Source organism: Furipterus horrens, unplaced genomic scaffold, assembly GCF_987537825.1.
Source record: "Furipterus horrens unplaced genomic scaffold, mFurHor1.1.pri manual_scaffold_4, whole genome shotgun sequence".
Lineage (NCBI taxonomy): Eukaryota > Metazoa > Chordata > Mammalia > Chiroptera > Furipteridae > Furipterus > Furipterus horrens.
This window is the reverse complement of record NW_028327174.1, coordinates 40,458,083-40,482,533: the sequence shown is the minus strand read 5'-3', so window position 1 is coordinate 40,482,533 and position 24,451 is coordinate 40,458,083. Positions and strand designations below refer to the sequence as shown.

Sequence of the window (24,451 nt, the reverse complement as noted above, 5' to 3'; positions counted from 1 at the left end):
CCACATGCCTCAAAATCATCAAGTTGGGGAGCAGTTATTTTAGAAAGAATTTTGTAAATGTTAATGGACAATGACAGTTTCCCAAAAGATGTTTTAGGGACAAAATTCCCCATTATTTTAAAATGAATCAGATACTGGTATTATGTTTTATGTTTTATATGTTTTGTAACTCTTCAGTTATGCTATATAACTCAATACATGTTGTCATGTGATTTCATTTTAAGCAGAAATTTTTTATCTGAAAGGATTGAATCAAATCTACTAAAGGTTATTAAGGCCTTTTCCATATATTTATGAGAACTTATATTAAAAACAATATGTATATAAATTATCCTTTTTATTTTTTTGGACAATTGTTGTTTAGTTTTTATTTCATAATCATAAACTTAACTTTGTGATCCAGCTAGACTTGGAAGGGGTAAGGAAAATATGGAACCCAATGAACTGCGGCAAGAGCATGAAGATTAACAGAACATTCCAAGCAGAGGGGTGAAGGGGTGCTCTCCTGAGCTACAGAAGGAATGGTCTGGTGGTTAAGAGAAAACCCACATCAAATGTATTAGAGTTGTCTGCAGCCGGTAATGGTGATCTTCTTGCTGGTCTTGTTATTCTTGGACCCACAGTGCCCCAGGGCTGTCACAGCACCCATGCCGTCTTTCACCTGGCCGAGGACCACATGCTTGCCATCCAGCCACTCAGTCTTGGCCGTGCAGATGAAGAACTGGGAACCGTTTGTGTAGGGTCCAGCATTCGCCATGGACAAGATGCCAGGACCTGTGTGCTTCAGGATGAAATTCTCATCATCGAATTTCTCCCCTGTGCCGCCTGTGCCATTGTGGCGTGTGAAGTCTCCACCCTGGCACATAAATCCCGGATTAACTCTGTGAAAGCAGGAACCTTTATAACCAAATCCTTTCTCCCCGGTGCTCAGAACACGGAAGTTTTATGCTGTTTTGGGAATCTGTCTGCAAACAGCTCAAAGGAGACACGGCCCAAGGGCTTGCCGTCGGCAGTGACGTTGAGAACACGGTTGGGTTGACCATGGCTGGATGCGGGAATATCCGGGGCAGCGGCAGCGTCTGCAAGGACTAAATTATCATGTTTTTATAGGACCAGGATGAATATCCCTTGGTCCTGAGGAGTTTCTGTCCAAATCTGCTGTCAGTTAATTATATTGTCCACAGAGAAGGTTAGATGTGACTTTGTATAGATACATAAATCTCTGTATTCTCTGAAGTCCATTCTCTCATAACAAGATGAGTCAACTTAGGGAATAAACACTTGATTCTGTACCACAATTCATGAAATGCATCAAAAAATTTGGTGTCGTTTTTAATGTATTTCCAGACATCACAGTTTTCAATGTGGCTCAAAAGTCATACAGGTAAGTAAGTGAACCAGGATTCAAATCCAGGTCTATGAAAACAAAGTTCTTGCTCTGTTATAGCCTTTTAACTAAGAAAACTTCTTCTGGAATTGAGGAAGACGACAATGAGAAAGTAAGGAAGTAAAGCACAGATTTTGTGTTCCATTAAGACTCATGTAATAATCCCTAAATAAGATCACGTGGTCTCGGGGATTTGTAATCAGCAAGAATTTTATCACCAGGTTCACATTACAAGAAAAAGACAATACCCACTATGACACATAGACGTTACTCCTTTCCCAGTGCTTCATAATACAGTGTCACAAGCACAAACAGGCATGATCCTTCAAGAAGCTTTGAGAGCAAAGTCTAAGCCTACTTTTGACTGGGCATCAATGCTTTCCCAATCGTATATCCTCTACACTATTTACTCAGTTCATAACAGGAGAATAGGTGTGTGAGAGAGCTTTCAATCTGAAGGTCTTAATTACATCCCTTTGAGGTGGGCTGCAGAGGAGGGAGAAATACAGCTTCCAGGGACAAGGGTGATTTGGTTACTTTCACAAGATCAGACAGGATATAAGTGGTAGCAGAGAAAACTCAATTCTTCTTACACTCAACTTAGTATACATTCGCCTCAACTGTCCTCTGGGTTTTGCAGAAATTTAAGATCAGACACCAAGTAGAATTTAATAAATAATCATAATCAAGAACTGAATTAACCTATCCCACGTCTAGGCAGAACATCAAAGAAATTAGGTCATTTATAAATATTTCTGATGATAATTCCCTGGAGTTAAAACCTTGCACATATAAATGGGTGCCTTATGTGGTAACAACCTATGGTTTTTAGGCAGGAAAAACAAAATATAGGAAACCTAAGTTAAAAAGGAAGAGGCACTCAAACTCATCTTTGTGCGTGCCACAAAGGAGTACCTCAGTTTAAAATGGAAGTGATAGCAGGTGCTGAGATATTCAGCAGGCAGGATATGTTGAACTCTGAATCTATTAAGGGACATTTCTGGTCATGGATCTATTCATTTTGACTTACAAATGAGGAGATTTTATTTTCTGTTTATTTAACAAACACACAGCTCATACTTTGTTTCAAGGCACCGTTCTAAGTACTTTATGATTATTAAATGATCTACGCCTCAGAACAAGGTTATGAGGTGGGGATTATCATCTCCATTTTACAGATGAGGAAACCGGGTATAGACAGGTTTAAATGTGTGCCTAAGGTCACAGGGGGTCAGTGGCTGAGCTGGGATTCAAACCTGCAGAGACTGGCTCTTGAGCCTGTTCCTGACGACCAGGTTATGGTGTTTGTTTTCTTTTTGTTTTTGTAGGCTACACAGTGTTTGGTTTTGGTTTTTATAAACCACATACAACTATGTTTTCAAAATCTGACCCTTCCATTCCTCTCACAGCCGCACTAAACTGGATCTACGTGTGTATTGTGGCCTCCATGCCCTTGGCTTTCCCCAAACTCTTGTTAGTGGCAATGCTGTGTAAACCCCAGCCCTGACTCCGTCAGGCCCTTGTTCTCCTTGCACTGCTGACTTGCTGATCCTGGCTCACACCCACTCTAGGTTTGCTTCTTCTCCTTGAGGTCCAAGCCACCGAGCAATTCTGGAAACACTGCTGACTTGTCCCACCATCTTTGACCTGGACTCAGAAATGTAGTAACAAGTTATCTCAAGAGCTAACCTTATCCACTGTCCTCAGGCTCCAAGCCCCATCCCTTGAGGACATCTCACTGGCCGCTACGGGCCCTTCCCAAATCAACACATCCAGCGCCAAGCCTCAGAGTCACCTCCACGCTGTCATCTCTTTGTACCTCACTCACAGAGTTCCAGACTCGCTGCTACATGTCACGTCTGCTCAAGACAGGGGAATTCATCCTCCCAACCATGCTCCAGATCCTTAGCTTTATCTTTGAAGTCTCCTTTCCCCTTCAACTCATGATATCTTAAATAATGGTCATTTAGTTATCTTAATCCTCCTTCTCAATTGTTAGTTTCCTCATTGGATTCACTGCAGTACCTTGCACACAGTATTACATACACTATAAATTCACTCCTCTATGGCAGCGAGACGTGGACCACCTACGCAAGGCACGAAAGGAAACTCAACAGCTTCCACATGAGGTGCCTGCGACGCATCCTGCATGTCGCCTGGCAGGATAAGGTTCCCAACACCAAGGTGCTGAAGTGAGCCAACATGAGCAGTTTGCATGCAGTTCTTAGTGAGAGACGCCTCAGGTGGCTCGGCCATGTCAAAAGAATGGATGCAGGCCGTATTCCCAAAGACCTCCTCTATGGCGAGCTAGCAGAAGGCCAGAGGATGACAGGTCGCCCAAAACTACGGTTCAAAGACATCTGCAAAAAGGATATGACACAATGCTCCATCAATCTCAACACATGGGAAGTTCAAGCAGACGACCGCCTAGCCTGGAGGCTCACGGTCAGACAAGGTACGTCACGTGCAGAGGCTGCGCGCAACGAGGAGGCGGTCCAGAAAAGATCGAGGCGGAAGCAGCGTCAACAGCAGCAACAACAGCCATCTGCCTTCACCTGTAACAAGTGTGGCAGGGATTGTCACTCCCGAGTCGGACTGCACAGCCATTCTCGGCGGTGCAGATAGACTCTCAAGAAGCTACGCCATCGTCTCTCGAGACGGACGGCTGCCGATGATGATGAAATTCACTCAATTTAATGTGATTAGCCAGGTTCACTGAGCTAGTTAGCTGCACTGTCCCAGGGAAGGTCTGGGTCTGCATGTTAACTGCAGTTTCATATTCTAAATGATGACGGTCCTCATAAGCTTACCAATACTCCCTCCCACATGCTCTTCGCTCTCAAGCCCACTGGTTCTCACAACACCATTCTCTCTTCTTCTTTTTCTTCTCATATAACTTGCTATGTTCCTCTTTTGATTATGCTTGAGCTTCTAGAGCTCAGTCTGTGGCCTTTTTTCTGTTCCTACATATTTTATTCTGGCAATATTATTCATGCCCTTGTGCACATCCTCTTACATTCTTATCCTCTTTCCTGAGCTCCAGAGCCGTATGTCCACTTGCTTAATTAATATCTCCGAATGGAAGTCTTATGGGTGCCATGGATGCAGTGATTCAAAACTAACCTAATTAGCAACTCGACTCCCTCCCCTCATTCAAATACTAATACTCTCCTTCCTGTCTGCCACTTAATTATTTCATTAACATTTTAGGAAACCAAGGCCTGGAGGGTGAGGCTAAGATGTCACGGCCAAAGTCACCTAGCTCTTAAGTGATGGGGGCTGGGGTTTGAACTCTTCTTTTTTTATCAAAAGCCTTCATCCTTAACCCATAATCTATAATGTCTCCAGAATATCCCACTTTTGTTTTAAACATCTTCAGCTGCCCACCAACTTCAGTATGTCTAAATCCAATGTATTTTTGGCCCCACCCCCAAATACGTCGTTCCTTTTATTTCCTTGTGGTTCAGTAATAATACACCATCTGCCACTCATCCAAGCTAGGAGATGAACATGACTCATTCCCCACATCCAGTCACTGGATCCTCAGAAATGTCTCTTCCTCACCCTGGCCCTCTGCTGCAACAAGGCCCTAATCCTTTCACCTGAGCTGCTGAACTTGCTTATTATGTACTCTGCTCCATCTGTTTTTCCTTTTGTCTGACTCATTTTTCCTAAAACCCACAGATGTAAATCATGTCACTTCCATGCTTTAATTAAGTGCCTCTGAGGCCAGATAGAACCAGGCTTATGGAAAGTTTGAAATAACATGGGAAAAAAAAAAAAAAACCCTGTGGTTAATCCAACAAAACAGGATGCAGAAGGACCATACATTGTGCTAGTGGATATATGTTTTTTAAAATCTGCTCAGAAAAAAACAGCTGGAATGTTAAACACCAAAACAGTTCTCTCTGGGTGATGGAACCATGGCTGCTTTTTGTATTTTTTATGCTGTGCTGCATTTTCTTGATTTTCAATGAGAATTATTAATTTTTATTTAGACTTTCAAAAATCTTTTTAAAAAGTCTCCACTGTTCTCTGGGGGAGAACATATAACTTAGGCAATGCAAATGTGCTGCAATTTGTCCTTAGTTTATCTTTTCTCTCCCTCTACCCCCACACTCATTTCTCTAGCCCTCTGGCCACTTACTATGAGTCCAGAAATACCCCAAATACGGCATCTACTCTCTTGCCTCTCCTCATTCCTCATACTATCCTTCTGTCTGGACACACTCGTCACCTCTTTCCTCCCTACTCTGGATCACCCAGAAACCTCTCACCCTTCCTTCAAGCCCAATTCTACTGCGTCTCTGCAGCCTGCCCCCATCCAACCCACCTTCAAGCACCCTTTTTTCTTCATCCGTGTTTGAAGCACTCAGTCACTATATTATGGTGATCCGCTTATGTTTCTCTCCACTCTGTGGGCAGGGCCTGTCTTATTCATTTATTGTTATTTACTTATAGCAAATCTGGCCACTGGATTTTCAGTACAGGCTCTCTGAAGTTCATGTCTTCTCATTTCTTTGTTACACCTTTCCAAAATACTAAACAAAGTCACCACAAAATACAGAGGTTTCTGAGTTCACCATTCAGTTTTAAGTAAATAAAGAAAAGCTATCCTCAGACTGTTATGAACTATCCACATGGTTAGTGGGCAACTTTTCCATTATCCTACACAGTTTCAAAACTCCCACAACTTTAGTTGGAGCTCTCATTGTAATCACAGCAACAACAAAAGGCTGGTCAGTCAAGCTGGGTAATTTCTTTGCAGGGCTTTCACTTGCTTGGAATTAAAACTGTTTGGTAAGAGAAGACATAGCTAAGGAGTGACTTACTCTGTCTTCAAATCTAGCAAGACCTCAACAGTCATGTTCCTTAGATTTTAAGAAGTTAAGTGAAAGAAATGTAAAGCTTTACCAAAACAAAAACAAAACTTGTTGCTCATCATAAGAAATGGATAACCAATATAAGCATTGTTTTAACTCCCAGAAAGCTTAGATATCTCACATTACATCCTATAAAATTAATCAACAATTTTAAAAATAACAATTAAACTCAGTGGGGAGAAATCAACAGAAAAAGAGGAAAAGTTAGTTCATTTGAATTATAACTCTGGTTTTCTATTCACAATTATCTGAATTCGATTCTCTGTCATTCTTTTCCCTATAACATAATTATCATCTTAATTTTTATTTGAGTGTGTTCAAAAGTTATAAAATCTTCTTAAAATTTTATTTCCAGAGAATGAAGTAACCAACATGGTGACATAGATTGTTCTTGACTTCACCCCCCCCCCCACAAGAACAACTAACATCTATTCAAGAACAACAACCACTGAGAGAATCCTAGAACATGGGGGTGAGGCTGAAGCACCACGCCCCCGCACCACAGACAAGACAGACTGCATTAGAAGCATCATGGCACTACTGAAGCTAGCTTGTCACATGCCTTTGGTTTCACTGAGAGACATGCCATCTGCCAACACATTCAGTAATGATTCCAAAAAAAATGTAGGAGGAGGAATGGGAGAAGATTGTGACCAATGCAATAATGTTGCCCATCATTAGGGCATCAGTCTAGGGTCTGACCCCATACTAAATTACCTCTAGTCATGAAGTCAAAGCCAGACAGTATCAACTAAATCCTCCCCTTTCCTGCAGGTAATCAACTGAGGACTACACAGTTCACTAGCATGATTATTGATACAGGTTTAGAAAGAGGTCTTTGATATGACAATAAAAGCCAACAATCCTAGGGCAATTTATATTTTAAATGAGTTTTGGTCCAGGGACTGAGGTTTTAAAAAGGGAGATGTTGCTTATACACAGTTAATTTACTTGCAAAAATTCCACACCCTTCTGGGAGGTATGGAGAAAGAAGAAAAGGCAAGAAATCAGAGACTTTTGGAGGGCTGTACTTATATTGTGGAAAACATCTAACTCTATTATAGTATTATATTTTTATCAGGTGAGAAATCATCCCAGTGGATATTTTAACTCTACATAATACTACTCTGATTTTTGTTACAGTGTTGAGAAAACTGCTATTATTAGGGGTTTAATACATTGCTACTTTGAGCTTATGCTGCCAGTTACAGATTTGTTATTTACTTAAACTTTAGTCTTAAAAAGCATATATTTATGCACATTTATTTATATTTGGCTTACTGTATGAAATATAGAAGAGAACAACAGATCTCACAGAACTCTGCCAATATAACACGTTCAAGTATATACTGGATTTTAAAAGACTCATGAAAACTAAAGAGAAGTTTAAATTTATATGGCATAATCTATGAATGCAGCATTTCACATTAGTGTATTTCTACTTAAGCTTACCCACCGAAGCCTACAAATCTGAGAAAAGGTGACCATTTTTAATAAAATTCATTCTAAAATATACTGAGCCATTTACCCGAGGTTCCTAATATAATTTAAGCTATTTATGATAACTCAAATTTGTCATGCCAAACAGAAACTCTAAAACTATTACAACCCCTACCTCACCCAGCCTCCTCTAGTATGCATGTCTGTGTGGGCAACACATGTACACACATGATAGTCCTTTGCTTCTACCTTCCCTGCAATTTATGGGTTTTAATGTTCCCTTATAATAACATCTCCCCTTCAGTAGACTTCAATCTTTTAATCTGCTGTAATACACGGTTAACCTTAATTTAAAGATACTCTAACACCTTGTGGGTGAGAGATAAAGGTATCACAAAGTGTTAGCAATTTTCTTTTGGTCCTGAGATTTTTAAAAAAATCTGTTTATGGTCGAGTCATTAGTTTCAGTAGGGTAGGTAATCTTTATGGTAAAATTAGCAGTATTCTCTATTCTGCTGAAAGTGATTCTTGATCAAAATACATCAGATAGTTAATGAAATAGTTACATAAGCTGACACTATTTTAAAGTCAGTTCTCAGTTATTAATAATGATTGTTCAAGATGAATTTCATGAACTTTCTTTGTGATTCGATTCTACTCCTACCTTCCAGCCCCCAGCCCCTCATTCTTGCACTCCTGGGGGGCACTTAGTAAGGGTCCATTAAATTTAATTCTGGTATAAATGAAACTTCTTTAAGACTATTCTGATGTAAATCTCTTAATCAAATTACATAAAGATTGAACACATTTTTTTCAGCTGTCTGCATAGTGAAACTCAAATATTCCATTATGTCTTAAAGTTCAACAGATAATAGACAGTTTGTAAGAAGCAGCCGACAATCTGGAGTGCTATGCTAACAGAGGAACATATCTAGATATAACAGCATAGAATTATGGTATCATCACTGATTAAGGGTCTTATGATCATACTCAGTTTGTATCCTTTAATTAAAGGCACAAAGAAGTGACTTGTTGAAGGTTGTACTGTTAGTTAGCAGACAAGCCAGAAGCAGCACCAAGATTTCCTGGTTCCAATTGTTTGGTTCCCTATACACTATTATATTTTTTACTTTTTAAGATTTTTAAAAATATTTAATTGTGGTAAACTGTACGTAATATAAAATTTACCATCATAACACTCCTCACATTTATGTTTGCACTTTGGAACAAGGAAAGGTAATGCAACAAGCATCAGAGCTGCAAAGGAGAACATGTCACCATGTGACTCCCATCTGAAAAGGAGCCTGAGAAATCAAATCCTACTACTCCTTTTCAGATAGGAGACACATGTGGTGTTTGGATCAGCAGCTCTGCAGAGAAAAAAAAAACCCACCTTTTTTCTTCCCACATACAGCATGTACCATCCACTACTTAAATTCCCATTTAGGAGAAAGGCCAGATGTACTATTCTAGATTTCACTAGTTTAATAGAGAAGCCCTATTAAGTCTCCCCCAAATCCAAGTAAGACATCTCTAAAAATGTATACATAATGATATAGAATGGGAGAAAATAAGTAGTACCCAAGAACCACAGGCATCATTACCAATGGAAATATTTCCCTTAATAAGAATGGCTCTTACTGTTTTATAAATACTTGCTGGTGGCATCATTCCAACGGTAAAAGGACAGATGTCTGCGTTTTGAGTCTCTTGGTTCTAACCTTCTCTTCTGTTCACCATGGTTCAAGCAGAGGCACTAAACCTTACACTCTCTCCAAGATGCTAAGAGACTCACTTTGCAATGTCCTATTTCTTTAATATTTCAGATGTTACTAAGCATGACTCACTTTCTCCCACCCACTTCCTTCTTTGAACTTTCCCTGCCTGAAAGTCAGCATTTAAAATTAATTTCCTAACCTCAAGAAAATAAACCATTGGCTCTGCTCTGGAATTCTTTTTTTTTTTTTTTTTTTGAGTAGTGAAAATTATTTCATAAGGTGGATTTTGCTTTAAAGTTCTGAATACATCAATCATTCACTTTTTACTCTAATATTTTAGTATTAGTCCTTTTGAATTTCTACCCGTGTTAAGATACAGCAGCACCATCGGAAAAGTACATAGATTCAGGACATGGATTTGTCACTTACAAAATTTCCTATAATTATTAAATTTTCAATTCTCAACTCTCCTACATAGATTATTATTTAAAATTGATAAGAAAGGAAATTGATAAGCAATGGAAATTTTTTTCTTGTCTTTCAGAGATGTAAACAACTTTCTATGCACCTTTGATCCAAGAAATTCCAAGTACTTTGTAAAAGCCATTCTTTATTAATATTTCCAAAGCATTATACTGACATGAACAAAGAATACAAATGCAATGGTCTTATCACTGGAATTGTATCAAAGTTTCTCCTCTAGCACAGGTAAATTATGACCATATTTCACCAGCAGATGAACGCTTTGTTTGCACCTGGACAGAAAGGCCCTACAAGTGGTTCATTGAACTGCTACCTTCTTTGGAAAGGATATCAACTTCCAGTTTGCCATAGTCTCACCTCCTTGTAGTATATTACTCATGGCTGCTGCATTCATTGACATTTCCCACATTTTGGCATTTATATTTGTGACTTCTTGCATCAGGGATACAATACTAGCCTGGGAATCAGGGCACAAGAGGTCTAGACTATTATTGTAATCTTGGAAACTCACTTCAGCTTTTTGGGACTGTTTCTGCTTTTGTAAATGAATTGCTGAACTAAGATGACTTTTAAAAAGCCTTCTAATTAGGAGGTTCTAGTTGTGTATTAATTAGGTTTAAAAATTTAGGAGCCTGGAAAGAGTTATAGATATCTACTGAGTAATTTGTGAGTACTTCCATATTCATGTCCTTATAAGAAATATTTGCTCATACAAGTTAATCTTCCATGTCTATTTATTTTACTAGACTAGAAATGTCTGAAAAGCAAAGATTATATACTTCCCCTTGCTTACCCCATAAATATTAGGGATGTAGCCCGAACACTAGAGCAACAAAGAACATTTTCTTCCCATGTAAATAAAGGCAATGTTTGTGGTTTTCTTATATCAAAGTCTTCACACTGTTCTGACTCCTGAAATCACAATTGATCACCAGAACCTACAGAGAAGAAAAAGTGAACTATCTCCTCAAAGAGCAGGTGAAACACTCGTTCGCAGCTAGAGCTCGAAAATGGTTTAACTGGTGGCAAGGGTGATCTGACACATTCATTTCACAGGTGCTACAAAACAGTATTAATAAATGAGGTGAACGACCAGTGCTCCCTCCTACTTGGGAGCTGGTTTCACATTTTACCTTCATCTCGTGGTGCTGATCCAGCAGTTCCAGTTCCAGAGGGCTTTCTCCATCTTCCCTCTCAGGGGCCTTGGTTTCTGGGTCTGCCCTTCCTTCTTCCAGGGGCAGGACTGCGTCTGCACTTGGAGTCCTGCAGCTACTGTCAGAAGCGTCTGCCTCCCAGTCCTTCGGTGTAGGGGAGGCAGGGCCCGCGGTACTTTCGTCTCTCTCTCCATTCACTAAGTTCATACCAAGCAAGGGGTCAGAAGTTTGAGCAGGAGTATCTGGGCCAACAAGGGCCACCTTATCCTCCTCACATTCCATCTGGGTTTGTGCCTCCATCACACCATTAGCCACACACGTCTGTACACAGTGAGCTGGATCTGGATCATTTCCCTGCTTCTGTGGTGGGTGCTGGGAGAAGAGTTTTTGCTGAGGTGTGGTTGTCAATCCATGCCTTCCTGGGGTTCTAGGAGCATTTAGGTTTATAGCAGAACTTTTCTTCAAATCACCATAACTTGATAATGTGCTAAAAGATAAAATACAAAGGAAGTGTGAAAACACTGGCATAGACAAGTTCTAGAATAAAACAAGTTTATTCCAGCTGAAAAGGGATATTTAGTAAAGACAGTTTTCCCTCTCTGGTGGTTTTTGAAAAACAGACAGGAATATTCCAGTATAGTTTTCAGTCTCTTAAACATTTAAATGAAGATGATAGGCCTGAGCTTTATCTATAAGGTCTGAAACATTTCCTTGGGCTGTTTATCAATATTGCTAATTAGTAGAGACTTAGATATGAGAAATCCTGATATTTAATAAAACCATTTTTCCCAAGATTTTTACTTTAACATTTTCAAAACAAACATAGTTAGCCCTCAATTTATGAACAGGTTAGAAACCAAAAGTTATTTCTGTTTGGAAAGTGGAACACACATTGGCAGAAACCTGATTACACGTGTTGTCATAGCCTCCCGACTGATCTCCCTGCCTCCACACCTGATCCCCTCCGTCTCGTCCCTCCAAGTCGGCCACAGAGATCAAGCTCTGGGAGGGCTTCCCCACACACCAAAAAGTGAGTCTGGCATCCTGACCATGGCCTAGGAGATTCTATATACTGCACTCTGCTGGTTCTGGACTCATTCATTCCACTTCTCCTCACTCTCAGTGCTCTCGTCATACCTGCCTCCTTGCTGTCGCTCCACTCCCAAAACACAAACACACGCATCTAAGGATTTCGGAGCTGTTGTCCTCTGCTCAGAACAGCCTGCCCTGAGACACTGGTGTGGCTTACTCCTGCGTCGTTCCGGTTTCTGCTCAGATGTCGCCTCCTGGATGGTTCTATCCATTACAGCACACTCCACCACTAACTACACGTTTTATTTTCATTTTCTTTAAAGCACTTATTTTTACTTAACATTATATAGGACCACAGTACTACAGTGGAACCTAACTGTCAATATATTATAATGTTCCTTTGGAAATATCTGTATAGCATTTTAACCTAGGATTCCAAGGGGGAAAAACATAAACCTCTCGGCTGCAAACTGGAAGAGATTCCTATGACCTAATGAAGAATAAAGCTAAATTTAGACTAATACTCTGTAAAGCAGCAGAATGTACCCATCTTGTTCTCTGCTTTCTCCCCACTTCTTGGCAAAGCACTTGCCATATGGGAAGTGCTTGATACATACTCGATGAGTAATACATAACTGTGATTGTGATGATGTTCATGGCACTAATTTAATATCAGCAGCTAATATTTGTTAAGTACCAGAACCACCCCAAGCCCTTCACAAGGATGATCTTGTTTCATCCTTATTATATTTCCAAAATAGAGACCCCATAAATCCAGGCTTGGAAACTTACACAACATGGCAATGTCACATGGCTAAGAAGTGATAAAGCCAGGGTTTAAACCATGAAGTCTGACACTAGATCTATAGCCTTAACCCCACATTATAATAAGCACATTGGGACATGAAGGAGGGAGTGAGGAGCAGGTGAGTCAGCTGCATACAGACATCGGAAGACAAGGCTCACATCCTCCCCAGCGCAGCAAGAGGTCATAGGGTGGAGGGAGGTGGGGTGGCGGGGGGTACAGCAGCAAGGGCTGTGGATAATGCTGGATGTGTGTCGCTGTCTGCCCTCCCTCCACTCCTCCCAGACACCGTAGATCTGGACAGGAACATGGAACAAGGAATAGCAACAGATAGCTAGAAAGCAATAAAGGAGGAAAAAAGATGTGGTCACACTCAGCTCTATAGGGAAGAAAAAATTTGTAAAGGAAAATGTCAATAATGTAAAAGTTGGAGGTTGTCAAAATAAATAAATGTGACACACTCCCCCAGTGAGAGTTGCCTCCTATGACAGTACACCTGTGGTCTAGGTAATTTCCCAAACGGTCCTTGGAGAACTGAACCAAACTGTCCTTTTTCTGGACACATCAGTGTCCAGCAACCCAGCAGAACGACCCTCAGGAGATCCTCTGTAACAAACTTCCGGCTTGTTTGGGATTTCTGGAAAGGACTGCTTTGGATGACGGGCAAGAATTTCCTGGAATAAGTGACACCCAGACACTATGTGGGGGAAGCAGGGTAGGGGTGAGGTGGGCAGGAGAAGGTTAGTAAAAGCAGCAGTTCAACCAGTGTGTAGATGATTCCTGCTGCTTTGGAGAAACACAGTTGGCCTAGCAGTGTCCTTGGGAAAAACTAATGTTTGGTTTTGTGGGAAAATGTTATTTATTTATTTTTAAAGTCCTGAAGCCTTTCAGGGGTTAGAAAAGACTAGTTTCTCTTACTCTCAAAAAAAAAAAAAAAAAAAAAAAAAAGAGATAAAGACAACACAATAAAAAATAAAATTTCACTTGCTTCAAATACACCCTCTAAGTCACCCACAATAATAAAACAGACTTACTTTAGGTTATTGCAAAGAGGAAAACTATAATACATAGGTCAGGTCTCAATAAGAGCGATATGATCTTCCATGACGCCACCGAAGCAATACTGGTTTTTCTTGTCAAACTACTGTGGTAACTCACAGTCTGCCATGGCTTCCTATGCCATAAAGTGCTAGTTTAAGCTGTAATAATTGGGGTATATATAACCTGGGAGCTATACTGTAGTCACACAGACATCACTCAATAGGAAATACAAACTTCCCATTCAATCCCTAGAGACCCAGTGCAACACTAACCCCTTCAGACACTGTTAGGGTCAGTTTCTACTGATAACACCTCACTAAGAACATATAATTTTTTGTTTTTTGTATTGGCAGTGGATGTGACCACAAGTAACAGTCCTTCACCAGATTTGCCAAAATGCTCACATGATATCCTAGCTTCACTTGGAACAAGTTTTCTGAAAATGTCATAAATGATAGCACATCTCTCCTTAGCTCCAACAGCTTTGCATCAAAATATGACTTTGAATCTGTGAAGTCTGAAAGAGTGAAAGAAAACTGCTATCAGTAAATTGGAAAACTGTGTACCTTTTCTGTATGGAGAGGATGCAAAGAGAGGGCTATCAAATTTGTGAGGTTTAGAGGACCTGACCTTTGAAGAGATTTGGGTCTGGTGCACACTACAAACAGGGGCCAGGGCTCCAGAGCCCCCTCCTATTAAACAGTCACTGGACATGGCCCTGGAAACCTACAAATGTGAGGGGTCACTCTCTGTGCAATTAAATCCCGTGGTCCTGAGAAACCAAAAAAATTTTAAGTGGAATTAAATCATTCTAGTAAAGACTGCTATAATTTAAGATAGCAACGCTATTAAAAATCCTACTTCAGAAGGGGAGATGCTGAAGTTTAAACATTCATGACTCAAGTTCCCACAATTGATTGGAAATGAAAACTGAAGACAGGCTTCTGCACTAATTTTCTCCAGAACTTGTTACTAAATACAGTCTCACTTTAAATGAGAGACACAGCAGTTTTGAACCTGGTCACAATTTCCAGAAGATTTTGAGAGCATTTCCAAACTTTGATTTATAACATATATAACAATAAGTCCTGCAAATAATACAACCACCTAATGGGAAACCATTCCCGAGAGTACGCTAGAATTAATGGAAATAGGTAGCTTCAAGGATGAGAGTAAATTTATATATAGTCTGTTAAATTATACACAGACTTTTGGTGATATAAAAATAATAAAGTGCTTCTGATAAAATTTTTTTAAAATTCTATTTGTCAGTGATGGGAATTCTAAGAAAAAACAACTGAGGGTCATATAAGTAGAAAAGCAACTTATATGGGTTTGTTTTTCTCTTTAAGTGAGATATACACAGCATCTCAGCTACCTTTTTTGAAATATTAGGACTAAAGAAATAAAAAACTATATCAAATAAATACAAGACTGAAAGCCAGCATGAATTTTGCTAATGTCAATATTTCTTCACAACACTCAGCATATAGTACAAGGGAGTGGGGAGAGAGGGAACAGATATCAGATGGCTATAGAAGGCTCGCATTAAATAAAGTGGTCAGAAAGAAGCCCACAGGGATGAAACAGGCCCAGTGGAGTCACATTCACAAACATACGAAGTGAGAAACAGATGGAGACAAACTCCCGCTTTTCCAACCTAGATATCCAGTGACCAAACACCACAACCCCAAGGACACACACAGATACAGAGGACACAGATACAGATCTACACAGGACACAATGCGAAGAAGCTGGTGGCATAAGTGCTAACCATGCATAACAAATAGCAAAGGACAATTTATATTAGGACAAGATGAAATACTTTCTATAGGCCTACCAAACCTAATGGAAGAAGATACCAGTTTGATTTGGAGAACTTATGACTCTATCATCTTTTTTAAGACCCGGATTTCATCTCCCCTCTGCCTTCTCCCATTGTAAATTAGCTCTTACCTGCCTCCTTCAAAGCGACTGATGAGATCTGATATTTTACTGGATTTTTCTTTTGAGACACAAGAAGCAGAGGCAGGTTTAACTTCCTCCATCCTGGGTGCTGCACTAGACAAACCTTTCTGCCTGGGGGTCTGGTGTATACTGGACAAAGGTGGATTCTGCAGGTGTAAAGGCTTTGGAGGCACTGTAGAAAAAGAATTAATAATATTTCTTTAACAACAACAAATGCTGATGACTTGGTTATAAAAATCTTCAGCATTATCAAACTTTTGTAAAGAGGTCTGTCAACTATGTAATGAACCTTAACCGAGGGACCTGTATCTTTATTGGACACTTGTTCCGTGTCCTGTGGAAATTATATCTCCAAGACTCAAGTGGTTCTTTTAATTTTAAGTCACTTTAAATATGGTATTATTAAACACCTAGGGATCTACATAGGGGTATGGCAACAGTATAGATAACATCATTAGAGACAACATAGCAGTTACTTTTCTAATCAGAGAAAATAAAGTGCTAAATTTGAAACTAATTCCTAGAGATACACTGCTTGCTACAAAACATGGTGTTAATAAGAGTGAATAACAGATATACCAGAATTCAGACCCAGTAAGTTAAACATAAAGCCAACAAAACAACAACGAACAATAGTAATGTTGCAATAACTATAACATCTTCCCATTTAACAAAAGCCCCTTATCTCGTTTGATCTTAGATAACTTTTTTTCACTTTATAGTCCTCTGAGGTACCTACCATTATTCATCTCTTAATCCATAAAGGCTTACAGAGGTTAAGTGATTGGCCTGGGGTAACAAGGCTAATCTGATTTTATGACTGGTGTCCAGACTCTGGCTCCTTCTATTACCAGCATTGCCCCTCATCATAACTCCAGCAAAAGGGGGATAGAGAAGTTCCATTATTATTGTCTGCTACATTAATGCTGGCTTCCATCAGCTTAGCACAAATCATCTGTTTATAATAATCCCTTCACTCAATCAATAGAATAGAAAGAGATCATCTTCTCAAATACTAATATCTACAGATATTCCCCTAACAAATGAGAAACACTGTAGATAAGAAAATATACTGTGCCATAAGAGCTAAATTTACATTCTGGATAAAAGATTATAACATTTATGTGTTTTTCTGTAACTGGTTTTTAACAAATCATATAGAAATATATCTTTAAGGAAAAAACAAAGAAACAACAATAACAAAAAAAAAACTCTTCCTCCTAGCTTTATGTCTCTTCCTAATTACATGCCCCATTTCCCCTGAGCTGGTTACCCTGGTTTTCACTCATCTCATCTCTTTTATAAACACAGTTGATGGCTGGTTGCCTGATGCTCACTGGCCTAGATCTCATCATTTCTGTGCCAGTTATCAATTCTTACTGAGAAAGAAAAAAAATGTATATCACAGGGAGCTATAGGTGTAACAATTAATTCATCTCATTCTCTTCAGCACAAATGAGAAGAAAATCCCAATGGAAGAATAGCACACTTCTATTTATAAAAATTATATTATTTTCCAAGATATGCTTGGGGAGGGTTAACATAGTACCTTATTGGGAAGGAGGGGACTTCCCAATAGGTACTAGAAGTGTGATATTTGTCAATATTAAGAAAAAATTTCCTGTGTAAGACAAATATGTGGCAAGATAGTAAACCAAGACAATATCTCACACACAAAAAAAGTTTTAACATTAAGAGCAATTTCAACATTCATAACTAGAATATTCAAATAAGGAAGTAAATATGTTCTTTATAATTGCGTTTGCAAAGGCTGTTATAAAATAACTCGTCCTAATATGGAGTACACTTGTAAATGTTTCTTATTCATCATGTGCCAGACACTGTCAGATACTTGAAAGTTTCAAATAAAGGATCAACCAGTCCCGTTCTCAAGAGACGACTCCACCAACCTTTCCAATCTCCGTTATGTCTCTCTCTCAAACTGTTTCCTAACAATGTGTACTTCCTCTCAAAGTGCTTATAATTATTATGTGATTATTAATGAGTAGTAATATTAAATGATGGGCCAGCAGTAAAACATTAAATACATTATAGATGTAAAGCTTTCTCCTCCACAAGGTTGGAGTTCTGTAAGGGTAGGAGCATGTCCGTTTTTTATCACAACTACATTCCCAGTAACTCTCTGCCCAGTGCATGTGGCACATTTGTGGAACACATGAAGGAACTAATTAATTGTGTCATCAAGGAGCTCATAGTCTCGAGCAGAGACACTTTAATGATGTTGAGAAAGCTGGGTGTTGGGTATACAGTTATTTTAGAAGTATAGAGGAGGCATCTATTTTATCAAAGGAGATAATCCAAATGTACAGTACATCAGTAAATATACACATTTAATTTTATTAATTCATGTTTTTATTGTAAGAGAGAGGAAAAGGGAGGGAGAGAAACATGAATGTGAGAAAGAAACATTGATCAGGGCCTCCCGTACACCCCCTGACCAGGGATCAAACCCACAACCTAGGCATGTGCCCTGACCAAGGATCAAACCTGCAGCCTTTTGGTGCACAGGACGATGCTCCAACCAACTGAGCCACTGGGCCAGGGCAAGGTAGGGCAATTTTTGGACGTGCTAAGTTTGAAATATCTAGATGACTATAAATAAAATGGGATTTATTACAACCAACTTTACAGATAGCAAATAGAAAAAACAATTTCATTATTAAAATACCTTAAACTGTACAAAGTAATTATTAAGGATGAAAGAGGCACTAGTTGTCATTTAAGTTCGGGGATACCCACTATATTTTGATTATTTTTATTTTACTATGAAAAACAATAACTGGTTCCATATTAATACACTATAAATTTATAACATTATACCTTAAGAATTAAACATTCCACACAATGCTTTACTTTAGAAGCAAATGAAATAGGTTTGAGTACTTTACATATACTTAAATTATTCAAACAATAATGTGGCTTGTCAAGGTCATGAAACTTTTTTAAACATTTAGGTTTAATGATGAAGAAGTGACAATATATGAGTCTTATCAAAATAATTATATATGGAGAGTATTATGGATCAAAGCTCTTAAGAGAAAAAGAACTATTAGCTTTGATTGCTAAGACAGTTATTTTGAGTCATGCCTAGCATGGCAGGAAATACGCCAATATTAAAAGTGGCAAACAAGAGGAAAGACTTACATTTGAAGTTGCTCTGTAATTTATTTGCTTGACTGGTAGGATTGGTATGAAGTGAATAAACCATTGTTTTCCAAGGCCTTAGGGTGTTCTCCAAGGCTGAGGGAAAATAAGCCCTAACTATTGAAGAAATCCACTTTTAAATCTACAGGCTCCAGTTTAGATTAAAATGCAAGCTTATCTAATCTCTAATCTAAAATTTGGCTCTTTTATCCTTTTAAAAGCTGTAATTCTTCAAAAAATATTTACTTATTGGTAATTAATAAACATAAACATAAACCTGATGTTGTTCCAGACACACTACTACATAAACACCACCAATAAAGTTATTCAATATTGTTTCTACTTTTAAAAATCAACAGAACAAACCATAGCTGTGGTCTTATCAGCATTGCACAGGAGAAACAAACACACAAAATTTAATTATGAGCTGTTTTTAGGATCTAGAACAGAGTTTCACTAACTATTGACATTTCAAGTTGGATAATTCTTTAGGGTGGGAGTGGGGGGACTGACATGCGCCTTATAGGATGTTGAGAAGCATCCCTAGCCTCTATTTAGTAGATGTCAGCAGCAACTCCCACAAGTTGTTTCAAAGAAAAAAAGTCTCCAGACAAATTGAGAATTGGCCTGCGAACCAAGTGTCGCTGGTTCAATTCCCAGTCAGGGCACATGACTAGGTTGCACGTCGGTCCCCAGTTGGGAGCGCGAGTGAGAGGCAACCACACAGTGATATTTCTCTCCCTCTCTTTCTCCTTTCCCCTCTCTCTAAAAATAAACGAACAAACAAATAAATTATTTAGGGGGGAAAAAAGTCTCCAGACAATACCAATGGGGGTAGGGGGAGGTGGGGGTGTGTCTCCAGTTGAGAACCACTAATCTAGACTAAGAATCTTCAATTAAATTAAAATGACATTATGGATCTGGAAGCCTCAGCAGTCTCAGCATTCATAACTTGTAAGGTATTTGCAATATAGTGAAAACACAAGTGTCAAGTGTGGCACAGCAGGACCTGGTGAGATCTCTAAGGAGCAGAGAGGGACACCCCAAGGCAGCAGGCACAAGCCTGTGTTCCTCGGAATGAGGGAGGGGTCGCAGGAAACAAAACCGCATCACAACCCTGACTGTTTTCCATACCCCCAGGGAAAGAGTAAACAAACCAGCCGAGCTAGCTGGGCAATGTGCCCCCTGGAAAAGCCCTCCTCAGAGGTCAGAGGGAGATTTAGACCTGCCAGCCTAGTCTGGATTGGCTGGCAAGTGGAGGCTTCCAGAACTCGTGGGACTTTAGGACCAAAGATTTAAATGGAGGGCGGGGAGAGACACAGGCTTCTGTTGCCCCTGGCTTGTTGGGTGGCGGGCTCACGTCAAATGCGAGTCTCAGGTGCTGGGCCATACCCTGGGGGCGTGTGCCCTGACCCAGCCCACAGGGCGCTGGCACAGGTCCCAGACTGTGCCCCTTCTCTTGCTGTAAGATCGGCGCATAGACTCATAGTCCAAAATACTCACCAGCCCCAGTGGTCTGGCAGCGGCGCCAGCCCTGGGAGAAGGAAGAAGCTGCAATGAAGCAATGGGGCGCGGGTCCCACAAGCACACACTCCAGGAAAGAAGCCTGAAGCGGGAGCGCCGTACAGGTAACAGCCTTTGACCTCAGAACGACAGATACGGATGGAGCAAGGTTTCTGGACACTGGCTCTGCTTCTGGGGGTGGCTGGATTCTTTCAGTGTTTTGCAGAAGATATTGGCCTGGACAGGGGAGTACCCCACTTCTCCAAATTGGGCAACATTTTAATAAAGACCTTTTTTTTCCCCCACCAATCTCTCTTTCATGCTTGTGTTTGGCAGGAGGCATCGGAATCCCACTCTGCTGGGTAACAAGCGTGATAATCCTTTCATCTGCACAGGAAGCGCCTATTAGCATCCCCGTCCTTCCTCAGCCTGGTTCACCCAGATGTTCTTAAGGGTTTGCAGAAATGAAAAGTCATTTCCTTTTACTAGAGGATGGGGAACACTGATTACTGATCAGTAAGTCAATAAATAGTGCCCCATCTATTGGGCAGCTGATCTCACAATACTAAGATATGTATAGCCTCACATCAGGGATGTTGGTCTCTGTATGACACACATTCTAGGTTGTAAACAAAAAACAGCAGACACAGAGAAAGTGGAGGAAGCATGATGAAGCAGGGATTCATTCAGCCAGTGTTACTGAAGACCTGCTATGCTATGTGGTAGGCGTGGTTACTGAAGACCTGCTATGCTATGTGGTAGGCATGGGGGGTGTGACAGTGCAGAAGGCAGGGAAAAAAATTCAACCTGGATGAGTAAACTATAAAGTAGGTCAGACTGTAATGAATGAGAAAAAAAGTAGGAATGGGGAAATATAAAATGTCAGAATTGAGGGTGGAGTTAAAATTTTAACTTGGGTGGGGGGCTGGCTGGAAAGGGCCAAAAAGAGTGAGAATATTTTTACAAAAAAGTATAAAGTACTTTATGTCATTTTATTGAGTACAGCCATGAACAGTATAACAATATTTTAGTCAACGAGGGACCAAATATATGACTGTGCTTCCTTTTAAGATTATAATGGAGGCCCTGACTGATGCGGCTCAGTGCCTTGGGCATCATCCCGCAAACTGAAAAGTTGCCAGTTTGATTCCTGGTTGGGGCACATACTTGTGTTGTGGCCAGATCCCCATTTGGGGGCATGCAAGAGGCAACCAATTGATGTTTCTCTCCCTCTCTTTCTCCCTCCCTTTCCCTTTCTCTAAAAAATAAATAAATAAAATCTTTATTAAGAAGAGAATATAATGGAGCTGAAAAATTCCTATTGTCTAGTGACTGTAGTCATCATAGGTGACCCTGGTGTAAACAAACCTACTGTGCTGTCAGCTGTATGAAGTATAGCATGTGCAATTACGTACAATACATAATACTCAATAATGATAATAAACAACTGTTACGGGTTTATATATTTACTGTACTATACTTGTTATTATTATGTTAGAGTATACTCTTCATACTTATAAAAAATTGTCGTAAAACAGTATGCCATAAACAACAACAGCAAAAAGCAGCGTGCCATGCTATGCTGCAGGCAGCAGCTTCATACTGCTCGTGTTTGCCACGTCTCTTTATTGTATCATTCCTCCTTGTGCTTGATTTAATCTTATGCTGCTTTGGACAGTAACATGTTAAACAGACCTGTAGCCTAGAAGCAACGGGCTGTACCATAGAGCCAAGGTGTGTAGTGGCCTTGATCATCTAGATTTGTGTACGTACATAATGTCCACAAAACAATCAAATCACCTAATAATGCATTTCTCAGGACGTATCCCCATCTTAAGCTGCACATGGCTATATTTGGAGTTATGTAACATTGTATATATTAACCCACATTCAAGATAGGAAGTAAATATGTATTTAAGTAGCAATACATTGACTTTCATATAACTACACACAGCAAAAACAAGGTTAAATGCGTCTCCCCAAAGAATACAATTATTTCAGGACACAGTAGCTCAGGAAAGCTCAGGAAGGACACTGCTATAATTCATCTCAGTGAACTATGAAAAGCAATGAAGTAATGCAATGGTGCTTCCAAAAAAAAGCTTTATAAATAATGAAATTCTTGCTTTTGATCTGGGCCATTACAAAAATTAAATTATATTCATTTTTTATATTTCTACCCATTTGATCTTTGTCAGCTCAGGTTTAATAAGCAAGATGGAATTTTGTACTTTGCAAATAAATGGCTTACCTAAGTCATGATAAAAAATTTCTATGTTCATATTCACATCAATGTTTTAGGGATGAGTATGACCAATAGAAAAGGTTATAAATGGGCTATTCATCTGAATCACCATTTTTTCAACTTGCTTTATAGTGATACCACATACCACCACCAATAGTGAGACTAGTGAGGGGGGAAAAAAATCCCATGATGTGTAAGACTCCATTTTAAATCATTTTTAAGGCTCCCTTCCAGAAATCCTTAAAATATAAGAACTTTAAAGAATAACATCAACTATTTTACAATGCATTGCATTCCCTATAATATTTTTTTCTTTTCAGGAACAGGAAAGAGACCAAAGTAAATACAAAATAAACCAAATAGAAATTGATTTTTTCCAAAGAATAGTAATTCTACAAATTCCCAGTTTGTTTCTTGGCTGAATGTTGAGCATTCAGTGTAAGTAAAAATCTGTTAGAAAGAAACTACACATTAGACTATAGTGAAGCTTAGCTTTATATTATATCATCAAAATTGTAATTTTGTGCCTCTCAAAATTAATACCCAGTTTACTAGAAATTTATTTGTAAAAGGAAATAGTTACTGAACATATTTCCCATTATAATTGTTTTACCACTTGTTGGCTACTCCATTCTTGAACCATTTATTTTTAATTTCTATGGATGACTTTACTAAGAAGGCTTTTCAAGCCCAGGTTCCTTAAATTGTAAAATCACCTTCTTACTAAGTACATTAAGTACTGTTTTGTAAAATCACCTTCTTACTGAGTACATTAAGTACTGTTTTAGAAGAATCTGTTTCACAGATCGTATGACTTCTAACAAATCATAACAACTTCTGACAGTATTTCTAAACACACATTTCTTTGTTACACATTTATTATGCAAACAGTAAGTTAGGCCCTGTGCTAAGTCAGGCATAAAGCATGAACAGACCACAGTCCTCTTAAGAGGACATGTAAACAATTTCTGAAACATGAAAAGACTCATGATAGAGAAGGTGTTTTAGGAGCAGAGCAAATACTCAACTCTGTCGGAGCAGGCTCACAGACTGACTTTTCTCCTGAAAAAAAAAATACACCCAATTCCTCCCACTTATAGCTTAAAACTCTTCCTTAGTGATCTTCATTCTTCTGGGTAGCCTTCTCTAAAGAACAAAGTACCCAACCTGTTCAAAGAGACCTGATCAGCATACCTTGTGGTTTTGGACTTGCAGCTGCGTGTTTTGCTGGCGTTTTTCCATTTATTCCCTGAGCCTCTTCATCAGATACATTCTGATCGATCAGTGTGGTTGTGCTGCTTTTCACAGAGGATGGAACTACGGTGCTCTTTGGACAAGTACTGCTGCCTGAAAGAGTTCAAGAGGGAAAGGCAGGTAAATGCAGAGGCAGAGGACAACTATGTCTCATGACTTAAATTTCTTCTGATCTTATAAAACAAAAACAATCACAGTTATAAGACTAAGCATAGAAGTACTTTTCCCATGTGTGCTGACCTTGACAAAGAGTTTCCCAGGGAAAGATCTCACTCCACGTGCTTGAGAAACCTTATAATGCATACTGACTGAGATTGCTGTGCACATGTGCATGCGCACACACAGGCACACACTCTCTCTGTGTCCTTCTCCC

The 24,451-nt window shown here is 39.4% G+C and overlaps 1 protein-coding gene across 1 annotated transcript in view; it reads right to left on the bottom strand.

The window, feature by feature from the left end:
• Positions 1-24,451, bottom strand: part of FGD4 (FYVE, RhoGEF and PH domain containing 4) — a 193,945-nt gene that overhangs the window by 38,535 nt on the left and 130,959 nt on the right. The window contains exons 2-4 of the mRNA XM_090272997.1: positions 24,019-24,171; positions 15,900-16,083; positions 11,045-11,552 (exon numbers count right to left, since the gene is read on the bottom strand). Coding sequence (XP_090129123.1) covers positions 11,045-11,552; positions 15,900-16,083; positions 24,019-24,171 — 845 coding nt within the window. The remainder of the gene's footprint in view (positions 1-11,044; positions 11,553-15,899; positions 16,084-24,018; positions 24,172-24,451) is intronic.